The sequence below is a fragment of the Aythya marila genome (assembly GCF_965140915.1).
Source record: "Aythya marila genome assembly, chromosome: 21".
In the NCBI taxonomy this organism is placed as follows: Eukaryota; Metazoa; Chordata; class Aves; order Anseriformes; family Anatidae; genus Aythya; species Aythya marila.
In genome coordinates, this window is record NC_139062.1 from 7970797 (window position 1) to 7982527 (window position 11731).

The following is an 11731-nucleotide window of genomic DNA, read 5'->3' on the forward strand; positions in this document are numbered from 1 at the left end:
TGGGGCTGCCATCTCCATGGCCACCAGCTCCGGGGACACGGCACTACCGCAGCCACCAGCTCCAGGGACTCCTCACCATGGCCACGGGCTCGAAGGACACCAGCTCCAGGCCCCCCTGTCTAGGGCGCATATGATTTGGGGGCCTGCAGATGCAGCCCCAGGCACTGGGATTTTGGGGCCTGCCAGCACCATGGAAGGGACGCAGGCAGCTGACTGCCCTTGGGTCCCAACTTCATTTTGGGCTCCAGCAGAGACATGAGGGCCAGAGAGGAGCTCCTGAGCTCCCTTGGGGGTATCAGGGTCACCTCCAGGCTGCCACCCAGCAGCACACCCGGGGCTGGTCCCCTGCCCCACATGGTCCTCCTGTCATAGAATCATCAAGGTTGGAAGAGACCTCCACGATCGTATGGTCCAACCATCCCCTTCCACCACTGTCACCCAATGAACCACGTCCCCAAGCACCAACCTTTCCTTAAACACCCCCAGAAACAGTGACTCCACTGCCTCCCTGGGCAACCTGTCCCAATGCCCGACTGCACTTTCTGAGTGGAAACATCTCATTTCGAACCTGAACCGCCCCTGGCACAGCTTGAAGCCATTCCCTCTAGTCCCATCACCGGTTACCAGTGAGAAGAGGCCGACCCCCAGCTCCTTCAGGTAGTTGCAGAGAGCACTGAGGTCTGCCCTGAGCCACCTCATCTCCAGCCAAGCACAACAGGGATGTCCCAAACCAACCCTCAGGGGTTAGGACATGATCAGAGGATGGAGGTGACACCAGGCCCTCCCGTGCACCCTACAGCCAGGGACGGGCAGCCCCAGCTGGTGGCACCTGTCCCAGCCACAGGGGCCACAGAGCCAGAGGCAACCCCAGGCCCTGCGGGGTACCGTGTGCGCGCTTACCCACCCATGAGGCGCGAGGAGGACATAAAGCATGCAGGGGGAGAGTTTTTTTTTTTTTCAGTGTTTATTAAAAACAAAAACAGGAAAAAAGGGTTGTGGTTTCTGTGTTTTTCCTTTTTTTTTTTTTCCTCTTTTCTTAGAAAGACTGGTGGCCAGCAGCAGCGACAGCGAGGGCTGGGGGGGTCCTTACCTGCCTTGGGGGCTGAACCCCCACTGCCGCCGTCCTCTACTAAGGTGCCCCCAAAACAGCCCAGGGTGGGGGCAACGCCTTTTCCACGAGGCACCCCGAAACACCCCTTGGGGGGCCACAGCCCCCCTGTCAGGTCCTGGCAGGGCCACACATTAAGGCAATCGTCCTGCTTCACCCTGCCTTTCTGGGGGGCGTGGGGGCCCTCCCTGCCAGAGAAGGGGCCACCCCATGGGGCACACCCAAGGGGAAGCTATCGCTACGGGCTATGTACACACCCCTGCAGCAGAGCTGCACCCCGGCCTGGCTGCGGGGCGCAGGGGAGCTGCCCTGGGGCTGTTTGTGCTCAGCAAGTGGATCCCCCCCTGCCCTCCCTCCCCATCCCACCCTGCAGCCCCCCAAACTGGGCAGGGATGAGGGGGGGGCACGGGTCCCCCCTCCCCACCCCGCCAGGAGCGTTCGTGCAGGCCGGCAGCCGTGGCTCTAGGAGTCCTTGAGCATGCTGATGCGGGCGTAGATCTTGAGGGCAGGGCCCAGTTTGATGTTCATGGTGCTCATGAGGTGGTCCTCCTTCAGCAGCAGCAGCGCCTGCCCATCAATCTCCTGCGCCCTGAACTCCTCTGCGATCTCCTGGCAGCCTGTGAGGACGTGGCCACGTTCAGTACCACCCCCAAAAACCACCTGTGCCCCCCCCAACCCCCTGTTACCCCTTCTCCTCACCCGGCAGCGAACGGATGAACTCGTAGACGTCCTCCACGTTCCACTTGCTGGGCTCACTGGGCAGGAAGCGATGCCCGATGCCTGCCAGGTCCCGCATGTGCATGTCAGGCAGCTCCATGTCGCGCAGCTCGAGGTCGCGGTCACCCTGGCGCCGGCGCGAGGTGGACGAGCTGGCTGAGATGGGGGACAGCGGCTCCTCGTAGCTCGAGTTGTCCGAGCAGCGGCTCGAGTCCTCCTGGCTGTGGTTGAGCTGCAGTGACGCCGTCACAGAGAGAGGCACCGAGCCCGTCGGGAGAGAAACCGGCGTCTGCAGGACGGAGCGACCGGGCAGCACCAGCCTCGGAGCTCACCCGCCTGCGCTCCCCCAGCTTTGGGGACAAGTCACGCCCACCCCCTCCTCACCTGCTTCTTGGTGTCTTTGCTCAGGGTGGGCACCTTGCAAGTGCGGCGGCGCCCGTGCGGGGGGCCACCGGGTTTCTGCAGCTTGCTGCGGTCGGGGTGGAACAAGCCCACGCGCTTCGTGCACCCCACATTGTACCTGCACAAGAGAGGGAGTGACAGAGTGGGGCTGGGGGAACCTCCAAGGGGTGCATGGGGAGGGGAGGGGGCTGGCCCCCAAGTTACCTCTTAGCACAGGCCATGGAACAGAAGCGCTTGGAGCGCTTGAACTTGTAGGCGAAGTCGACGCGGCCGCAGAGCTCGCACTTCAGCTTCGGGGGGTTCCCCTCCTCTTTGGATTCTGGGGGGCGCGGAGGGACACCCAGAGAGAGAAACGCAGCCAGCTCAGCCGCGGGTGGGGAACGGGGGGGGGGGAGAGGGAGGGAGAAGCCGGTGCCCCCTCCCCGTTGTGCTCGGCTCGGGGGGCCGGGCGCTACCTTGCATGTAGGGCTCCTCCATTTCGGAGTCGGTGGTGGTGGTGTTGTCCTGCTGCGGGAGTTTCTCGGCCAGCAGCTCCTGCGCATACTTCTTCTTCAGGTTCCCCACCAGCAGCGAGGACCGTCCCACCTGCGGGAGGGGCGTCAGCAGGGACCCCGGCTCTGCCGCGGGGGCGCACCGAGGGCCCCGACGGGGAAGGAGAAGGAGGAGGAGGAGGAGGCCGCGGGCGGCCCACGCGTACCGGGAACGGCTCTGCCCCCTCCTGGATGACGAACCCCTCGATAACGTGCGTCAGGATCTGGGGCTTCACTATGGCCTGGGGCGGTTTGTTCTCACCATTGTGCGGGGCAGCGCCGGCGACGGTGGAGGCAGAGCTCCCGTTCCCCGAGGTCATGCCGGGAGCGCTGGCGTCGGGCTGCGCATGAACGCGGTCGGCGCCCGGCTCTGCGGGGGCGAGGCCGCCCGTCAGCCCCGGGGGGGCCGCGCTGACGCCGCGCGACCGGGCCCCGGCCGCCCCCGCCCGGCCCCCGCCGCCCCCTCCCCGGCCCCGCCGCTCCCCCCCCGCCCCCGGGGCCGCCGCCAGGGCCCCCCCCCCCCCCGCGGCCCGGCCCGGCCCGGCCCCGCCAGGCCCCGCCGAGGCCGCGCCCCGCCCGCCGCCCCCCCCCCGCGCCCTACCTGCGCCCGGGCCGCGGCGGCGGGCGGCTCCGGGCCGGGGGCGGATGCGGAAGTGAGGTCAGCGCCCGCCGGGCCGGGCCGGGCCGGGCCGGGCCGGGGCGGCGGCGGCGCGGGGCGGGGCGGGGCCGGGCGCGCACTCACCGGCGGCGCTCAGCGGCGCGGCGGCCCCGGCGGCGCCATGGCGGGGACAAAGGCGGCGCGGGCGGCGCTCGGCGGCGGCGGCGCGGGGACAAAGGCGGCGGCGGGGCCGGGCCGGGCCGGGGCGGCGGCGGCGGCTGCGCGGGGCGGGGCGGGGCCGGGCCGGAGGCCACGCCCCCGAGCCCCCATTGGCCGGCGCCACCGCCTCGCGCGCGCGTGCGCGCGGCGCCGCCGAGGCGGGGACGAAACCCCCCGTGGGAGGGGCACGGAAAGAGGCGGGGCTTCGGAGAGAGGGCGGGGCCATGCAAACGGGGCGGGGCTGTGCGCGGAGGGGCGGGGCCTCCCCAGCGCCGTGCCCTCCGGTCCCGCCCCGCAGCCGCCGCGTCCCCCCCCTCCGCCCCCCCCCGGCGCTTACCGTGGGCCGGGGGCCGCTCGCCCGGGGGGGCCTCGGGGCCCGGGGGGGCGGCGGGCGGCGGCGGCGGGGCGGGGGGCTGCGGCGGGCTCTCGGCGCTCCTCTCGGCGGGCGGCGGGTCCCGGCGGGCGCCCTCGGGGATGCCGAGCGGGGGCTGCGGCGGGGACAGCGTCAGCGCCCCCCCGGCACCGGGGCACCGCGAGGCGCAGCCGGGGCCGCACCGCGCCCGGGGCCCGGTGGGCGTGCGCGGGCACGGACACGGCCTGACGGTGCCCGCACCCCGACGGGGCACCCGCGCGTGGGTCGTGCACGCGTGCAGTGTGCGCGCCGGGGGGGGCGCGGGACCCCCGTGTGCCCCCGTGCACGTGGAGCGGGGCAACGTCCGGACTCAGCGTGTGCACCGGCCCGACACCAAGGTGGCCGCACGCCCCTGCACGTCAGGCACACGTGTGCTCGGGGGGGATGCATGCACACCCACGTGCACCTGCCCACATCAGGCGTGCCTCCCCATGCACCCCTCGCACGGACCGGGACCCCCCTGCGCCCCCCCAGCTCTCGTCAGCCGGGCAGGGGGCATCGGGGGACCGGGGGAGGGCCCTCACCGTGGCACCGGCGGGCTGCAGCTGCAGGATGACGGCGGAGGCGTGCTGGAACTTGCGAGGGGCCCCGTGGCAGCCGGGGTGCCCGTTGGGGGCAGCGCCGTCAGCCCCGGCACAGTGGGGGACCCCCGGGCTGGCCCCTGCTTTGGGCGGGGGCACCGGGCCGGGGCTGGCGGGGGGCAGCGGCTGGAGCTGGGGGGCGGCCGGCCCCGGGGGGGGCTGCCCGCGGGGCGCTAGCTGCTGCTGCTGGATGACAAACTGCTGCTGGATCGGCTTCGGCGGCTGCTGCAGGAACTGGGGCGGCTGCAGTGGGGCGTAGGCTGTGGGGACAGGGCCCGCGGCATCGTCACCGGCGCCTCGCCCCCAGTGTGTCTCCCCCAGCTCAGCCTGCGGCCCCCTCCCGCAGAGGCTGCGTCCGGCCTGGCACCCGTTCACCCTGGTGCCTCGGGACAACAGTGCCAGCGGCTGCACCGGCTCCTGCTGCTTGGTGGCCGGGGTGAGGCTGTCCCGACGGGGTCCCCGCTTTGGGAGGCACATCAGCACAGCACCCCGAGGCTCGCTCACCCCAGCAGGGTGCTTGGTGCCCAGGGAGCAAACAGCCTTCGCCCCGGTAGGCGAGCTGTGGGTAGGAACCTCCTCGCCCCTCTGGCCTGCAGCCTCACTGCCCCGCCAGCCCTGGGCCCAGGATTTCTACCGGCCTGCAGGTCGAAAGCACAGGCGGGGGTGCTGCCACACAGCAAAAGCCAGCGAGGGCCATCAGTAGGCTTCAGAGTGACCCCCCCGCAGGCTGTTCAGCTGAGAGCTGGCCCTGTTCGCTTCACCCAGGGCTGGGCTTCCAGAGGAGCTGCAGGTCCTGCACAGGCCCTACAGGGCCCACCATTAGTCTCCAGGGTGAACGCCCTGCAGCCCCCCTTCCTGTCGCTCTCCCTGTGCGTCCCCCAGCACCTGGTGGGTGCCCCACGCCCCTGCCACCCCCCCGGCGCAGAACCTTACCTGGGGTGACGAGCGGGTGGGTGGTTGCGGGGGCGGCGGCGCGGGCCAGGGGGTGGGTACGGGCCTCGGGGCCCTCGGCCTTTTTGAGGTGGTCGCCGGGGGTATCAGGTGGGGGGACCCGGGGGGGGGCGGCCCGGGGGGAGCCACCGGGGGGCTTCATGGCGAGGGCAGGGAGGTGGGGGCCGGCGGGGCGCAGCGCCAGGCTGTGCACCTGCAATGGCAGCAGGTCAGCGGGGGGAGCTGGCAAAGGGGCAGGAGGGACAAAGGGGTGCCGGGAGGGCCTTATCCCCTCACCGGGGGGCTCACCTGGGGGGCGGCGGGTGGTGGGGCGGGCGGCGGGGCCGGTGGTGGGGCAGGCGCGGGGCTCTCGGGCCGGACGGCGCTCACGGGGCCCGTGGGCGTGAAGATGAGCTGGGGGGGAGAGAAGAGTGGGTGCACATCCCCAGTGCGTGGGGGTGGCACCCTACACGTGTGTGTGTCCCCAAAACATCCTCATGGGGTGGCAGAAGCATGGGGTATGATCATGGGTGCCCATATCAGAGGCACCTTGAGGGGTCTGGGCACCCCCCGTGCTGTGGGGAACACCCCATAGGGTGTAGGCATCCCATGGGGTCTGATACCCCTTGCCCAGGGCAAAGGGCACCCTCCTGGGGCCAGGCACCCTACAACAGGCCTATGGGTACCCTCTGGAGTCTGGGCACCCCGTGGTGAGGGCAAGGGGCACCCTGTGGGGTCTGGGCGTCTATTGGGGTCTGGGCACCCCTAGCAGGGTGAAAGTACCCCATGAAGTCTAATGCTCCTTAACCCCATAGGATGGACGCCCTACACAGCCTGGGCACCCCACAGCAGTGTGGGGCACACTCTGTAGGGCCTAGGTGCCCAGTGGGGCCTGGACGCCCCAGGGTGGAGCAATGGGCACCCTATGGGGTCTGAAGACCCTACAGGAGGGTGTGGGTACCCTGTGGTGTTTGGGCACCCCCAGCAGTGCCACGGGCATCCTATGGGCTCAGGTGCTCCCTACGGGTGCACCCCACAGCAGCATGACAGGCACCCTATGGAGCCTGGACACCCCACAGCACGGTAAAGGGCTCTCTATAGGGACTGGTTACCCCATGGCGGAGCGATGGACACCCCACTGTGTCCAGGCCACCCTGCAGCATGGCGAAGGGCACCCTAGGGCCTCTGCGCATCCTAAAGGTTCCTCCGCAGTGGGTGCCGAGCACCTGCAGGTGCCCTATGGGTCCCGGCAGCCTCACGGAATGCTGCGGGCCACCCCGTGGGTCCCGGCCAGCCCCCAGCGCCGTGGGGCAGGGCGCCTCTTACCATCTGTGCCCGCAGGTACATCTGGGCCTGGCTGGCGGTGAGGGCGGGCGAGGCAGCGTTGCCCAGCAGCACGGCCTGCTGCGCGATGCCCGACGCGCCGGGGGCGACGCTCTGTGCCCGGTTCAGGAGCTGGGCAGCCGCTGGCGACGTCGCCAGGTTGATCTGCAAAGAGGGGGGCGGCGGGAGATGGCTGGGCTGCTGGGCCGGGGGGTCCATGCCACGGCAGCGGGGTTTACGGGGCCAGGGACTCACCGTGGGCTGCTGCGCCGGTGCCGCCTGAGTGCCGTTGGCACCTGAGGAGCCGCTCTGCCTGTTGGCCGCCAGGCTGGCCTGCGGGAGAAGGAGCAAAACGTCACTGAAACCACAGCACCCATGGGTGCCCCTGCAGCGTGCCGGGTGGGGGCGAGGGGGGCGCTGTACCTGCTGCACGGCGGCCAGGCTCTGGAGCTGGGCGCTGGTGAGGTGCTGCTGCTGCAGGGCGGCCGTCTGCAGCATGAGGTGCTGCTGCTGCGCGGCGTACATCTGCTGCAGGTACTGCGCCGCCGTGTTGGGCTGCCGGTGGAGCGCCTGCTGGATCACCTGCGGGGCGGCGGCAGCGTCTCCAAAACGCCCACCCTGCCCCTGGCCCTCCGTGACGCCAGGAAGCGTCGCCCTTTAACCAGGACCTCCCAGCGCCCGGGGGTTTCTCTGTTCTGAACCCAGTGCCGGACCTGACCTGCTCCAAGCCCGACCCGGCCCCGTTTTTGGGTTTGTTTCCCACGTTCTGATTCCGGAAGGCATTCCCAAATCAAATTCCCGAACGGCTTCCTAAATATTTCGGGCATCTTCCTGCCGGCCGCCACCCTACCTGGACGGTCTGGCGGTCAGGGATGCTGCTGTAGACGGAGATCTGGGGGGCGGGCGGGCGGCCGGTGCCGGTGCTGCTGGGCGTCGTGCCGGTGCCGCCGGCACTGCTGGAGGGCGGCTGCGGGGGTGCTGGGAGCTGCTCGTTCTCCATGGCGGCCGGCCAGGGCCACGCGAGGCGGCGGGGTCAGGCTAGAGCTGGGTGGAGACGGAGATGGGTGAGGGTGGCACCTCCCAGCAGGGATCCCTGGGGTGGGGGGCCCAAGGGGTCCCCCAGCCTCGCGCCTCCGCCCTGCTCCCGGCGCCTTCCTGCGGTGAGGCAGCACTGCAAGGGTGGTGGCGGGGATTGCAGCCCCCTCCCCACTGCTTCCTGCCCCCAGGCCCGGCTGGGGGCTGGGGGGGGCCCCCAGGGGTTCCTGATTCATGCGGCTGGGGCTGGGGGAGCGGTGCTGGGGCGCTGCGGGCAGCCTCAGGGTAGCTGGGATGGAGGGCGGGCAGCGGGACAGAGGGACACAGGGCTGGATGGTGGGACAGAGCGACGGACAGAGCCGGGCGCCGAGGCTCCCACTGCTCCTCTTCCCCTCAGCCCCCCGCAGATCTGGGCAAGAGCCTCCAGGGCTCCGGAGGCCCCCCGGCCACCAGTGTCTGGGTGCCCCCATCCTGGGGGTGCCACCAGCACGCCCTGGCTGCATCCTGCCTGAGTGGCAGCATGGGACGGGAATGGGACGGGGACAGGATGGGACAAGGAGGGGACGGGACACAGACAGGGACGGGACGAGCCTCCAGGCACTGGGGGAAAGGGAAAAGTGCTGAGGGGACGGTGGGAAGGACGGGCAGAAGGAAGGATGGACAGAAAGATGGAGAGGAGTGGGAATGGTGAGGGGAAGGAAGGATGGAGGGACGGCCGGCCGGTGGGATGGAGGAAAGGGATGTAGGGAGGATGTAAAGGACAGAAGGAAGGGAAGGGGGAGGACAGACAGAGTGACGGATGGGAAGCCCGGACAGGAAGGGAAGGGATGAGGGGAGGGAGAGAAGGAAAGAAGGAAGCAGGAAAGGGACAAAGGACAGGAGGGATGGGGACAGGAGTCGGAAGGGATGGAGGGACGGGTGGAAGAAGGGATGGAAGAAGGATGGGAGGGATGGACAGATGGAAGTGGGGAAGGGAGGGAGGGAGGAAGGAGATGAAGGGAGGAAGAACAGCCAGAAGGAATGGAGGGACAGACGTAAGGGACAAAAGGACGGGGGACGGGGACGGAAGGAAGTAGGGAAGGGACGGGAGGAAGCAAAGAGAGGAAGGGAGGGAAAGATGGATGGATGTAGGCATGGGCTGAGGGGGGAGGACAGACAGAAGGACAGACAGGAAGAAATGGGAAAGGGGCGAAGGGAAGGACAAGGCAAGGCAGAATGGCAGACGGAGGAAAGGAACAAACGGACAGACGGATGGGAGGGAAGGGACAAAGGGAGGGAAGGAGAGAAGGAAGGACAGACTGATGGACGGATGAGAGAGGAAGGGGACAAAAGGAGGGCGGGAAGGGTGGGGAGAAGGAGGCAAGAAAGGGATGAAGGGAGCGAGGGAAGAGGGACGGACAAAAAAGGCAGGGATGGATGAAAGTACAGAGGGAGGCAGGGACAGACGGACAGAGAGGATGGGATGGAAGTACAGAAGGGATGAAGGAACTGGGACAGGGGTGGAAGGAAGGAGGAAAAGCATAGAAGGAAGGATGGATAAAGACGAAGGGAGGGAGGGAGGGAAGGACAGACAGACAGAAGTAGGAAATGTCCGAACGGGGGAAGGAAGGACAGAGGGATGACAGGACAGGAGTGGCACAGGGTGCAGGGGGGGAAGGGCAGCAGGGAGCAGGGAAGGAAAGGGCCGAAGGGTGGGAGGGGAGGACGGGGGACAGAAGGGGTGGAAGGAGAGGAAACGAAGGAAGAAAGGATGGATGGAGGGGACAAAGGGAAGGACAGAAGAAAGTGGGCAAGGGACGGACGGGAGGGATGGAAGAGCAGGAGGAGGACAGGGACGGAGGGCGCTGGGTGCTGTCGAGGCTGCAGGAAGGTCCCAGGGCAGCAGCAGGACGGAGCAGGAGCAGGAGCACCTCCAGCACCTCCAGCACCACCGCAGCCCCAGTCGCTGCCAGTGCCATGCCCACACCACCAGGCCATGGCCACCAGGACATGGTGGCTCCACTGCTTCCACCCACGGCCACCGTGTTCCGGCACTCCCAGAGGTACCAAGGGGCCTCCGGCCACCTGCCCAGTGGTGGCCCTGCCACACGTCCCAGCCGAGCCCCTGGAGGTGCCACCACGGTGGGCGCCACCACGGCGGGTGCCATGGCCAGCACCAGGGACAGCGGCGCCGGGTGCTCCACCATGGACAGCGGCCACAGTGGCCACGGCGGGTGGCCCTGGTGGCCACAGCAGGTGACCCCGTTGGCCACGCCATGGCACGGCACGGACAAAACCCGCCACCGTGCCCCGGTGCCAGGCCTAGGGGGTGCGGCAGCAGCGCCGTCTCCCGGCCTTGGTGGCGCGTGGCTGCCCGCAGCGCCGCATCCCCGGAGGGCGCTGCTGCCCTGACGCTCACGGGGACGCCGGCAGCGCGTGGCTCCGGTGCCACGGTGGCCGGGCACGGCTCCCGAGGCCCATCCCTGCTCCACAGCCGGTGTCGCCGTCCCCGCTGCTGCTGCTTCCTCCCGGTGTCACCGCCGCAGGGCCGCGTCGCCTCGCGTGGCGCCCCAGCTCTGATCGCCGCCACGTGTCCGCCGTGTGCCGGTCTCGACGCCGCCTGGGCGGGAACCGCGCTCCGAGCTCCGCACCGAGCGGCTGCGCTGCCTCGTCCGGCTGCCGAGCCGCGGGTGCCGGTCCCGGCGGCACCAGGGCCTCGGGGACACCGCCACCGGCACCGGGCGGGGGGCGAGGGTTCGGGGGCGGCCGCGCCGGGCCCTGCCGGAGCCGGAACCCCACCGGGGGGCGCCCCCGGGCCCCCCGCTTCGGGCCCCGCGCGGGTGCCGGAGCCTCCCCGGCGGGAGGCGAAACCGGGGTGCGGGGGGGACCGGGGGCGGGGGGGTGCGGGGAGGACCCGGGGGGGCGGCGGGCGGGGGGAGCCGGGGTGGGAGGGGGGGGGGCGGGGCGGCGCTGCCGGTGCCCGCGGGGCGCTGCCGGCGGCCGGGGCCGTGCCGGGGCGGGCGGGGGGAAACTGAGGCACGGCGGCGGCGGCGCGGCCCCGCGGCCACACGGACGCGTGCGCGGCGCGGCCCGGTCCCGCCCCCCCTCCCGGTCCCGATCGCTCCCAACCCCCCCCCCCCGCCTCCCCGGACCAGACAAAGCCGCCGGGGCCCCGAGGCGCGGCGCGGCGGTCCCGGTACCTGCGGCCCCGCGGCCCGGGCCGAGCGGCTCCCGCCGGCCATGACGGAGGCGCCTCCGGGGGCTGCGGCCGCGCGGGCCGGCGGGGGCGGGGCGGGGCCGGCGGGAGGGGCGGGGCCGGCGGCGGAGGGGGCGGGGCCGGCGGGGAGAGGGCGGGGCCGGGCGGGGCGGGGCGGGGCCGGGCGCTGCCTCGGGGCGGCGGGCGGCCGTGGCTCATTTGCATGTCACGTGCGCCGCGCGCCCAATCGGCGACTCGCCGGCCTACCCGGACACGCCCCCCGCGCCTCGCGCCCGCGCCTCGCGCCCGCCATGGCAACGGGGTGGGGAGGGGGACGGGGGGACGGAGGGGGCGGGGGGGGGTGGGTGCCCCGGCCGGGTCGTCATGGCAACGGGGGCGGGGCTGCCCGCGCGCTGCCCCGCGAGCTGGGGGGGGGGCGGAAGCGAGGGGCGGGCGTGCAACAGTGGGGCACGAACGGCGGGTGTGCAAAACGGGGGGGAACCGTGCAAAACCGGGGAGCAAGCAGCGAGCGCGTCAAGGCGGGGCGCGGACGGCAAACGTGCAAAAACGAGATGCAGGCGGCGAGCACCCAAAGCGGGATGCGATCGGCGAGGGTGCAAAGCCGGGGTGCACGCGGCGACCCCGGGACACGGCAGGGCCCAAGGGACCCCCCCCCGCGCCCGCGGTCGCTGCAGGGGCTG

General features: G+C 71.0%; 1 protein-coding gene across 1 annotated transcript; it reads right to left on the bottom strand.

Moving 5' to 3' along the window:
* Positions 1–1485: 1485 nt before the first annotated feature.
* On the bottom strand, positions 1486–11107 carry PHC2 (polyhomeotic homolog 2). Its single transcript, XM_082777127.1, has 15 exons — positions 11035–11107; positions 7671–7864; positions 7244–7402; positions 7076–7153; positions 6824–6985; positions 5807–5911; positions 5501–5711; positions 4511–4827; positions 3912–4062; positions 2925–3127; positions 2683–2812; positions 2432–2546; positions 2210–2345; positions 1808–2114; positions 1486–1725 (listed from the first exon to the last, which is right to left on the bottom strand). The coding sequence occupies exons 2-15, from the start codon at positions 7818–7820 to the stop codon at positions 1571–1573; spliced, it is 2379 nt and encodes a 792-aa protein (XP_082633253.1). The 5' UTR covers positions 7821–7864; positions 11035–11107; the 3' UTR covers positions 1486–1570.
* Between the last annotated feature and the right edge of the window lie 624 nt (positions 11108–11731).

Excerpts from the sequence above, each read along its gene's own strand:
- PHC2 (XM_082777127.1), bottom strand. The coding sequence starts at position 7,820 with ATGGAGAACGAGCAGCTCCCAGCACCCCCGCAGCCGCCCTCCAGCAGT. Across the intron at positions 7,154-7,243 it reads GCCTGGCCGCCGTGCAGCAG|GCCAGCCTGGCGGCCAACAG; the intron begins GTACAGCGCCCC and ends CTTCTCCCGCAG. Across the intron at positions 2,813-2,924 it reads AGGGGGCAGAGCCGTTCCCG|GTGGGACGGTCCTCGCTGCT; the intron begins GTACGCGTGGGC and ends CCCCTCCCGCAG.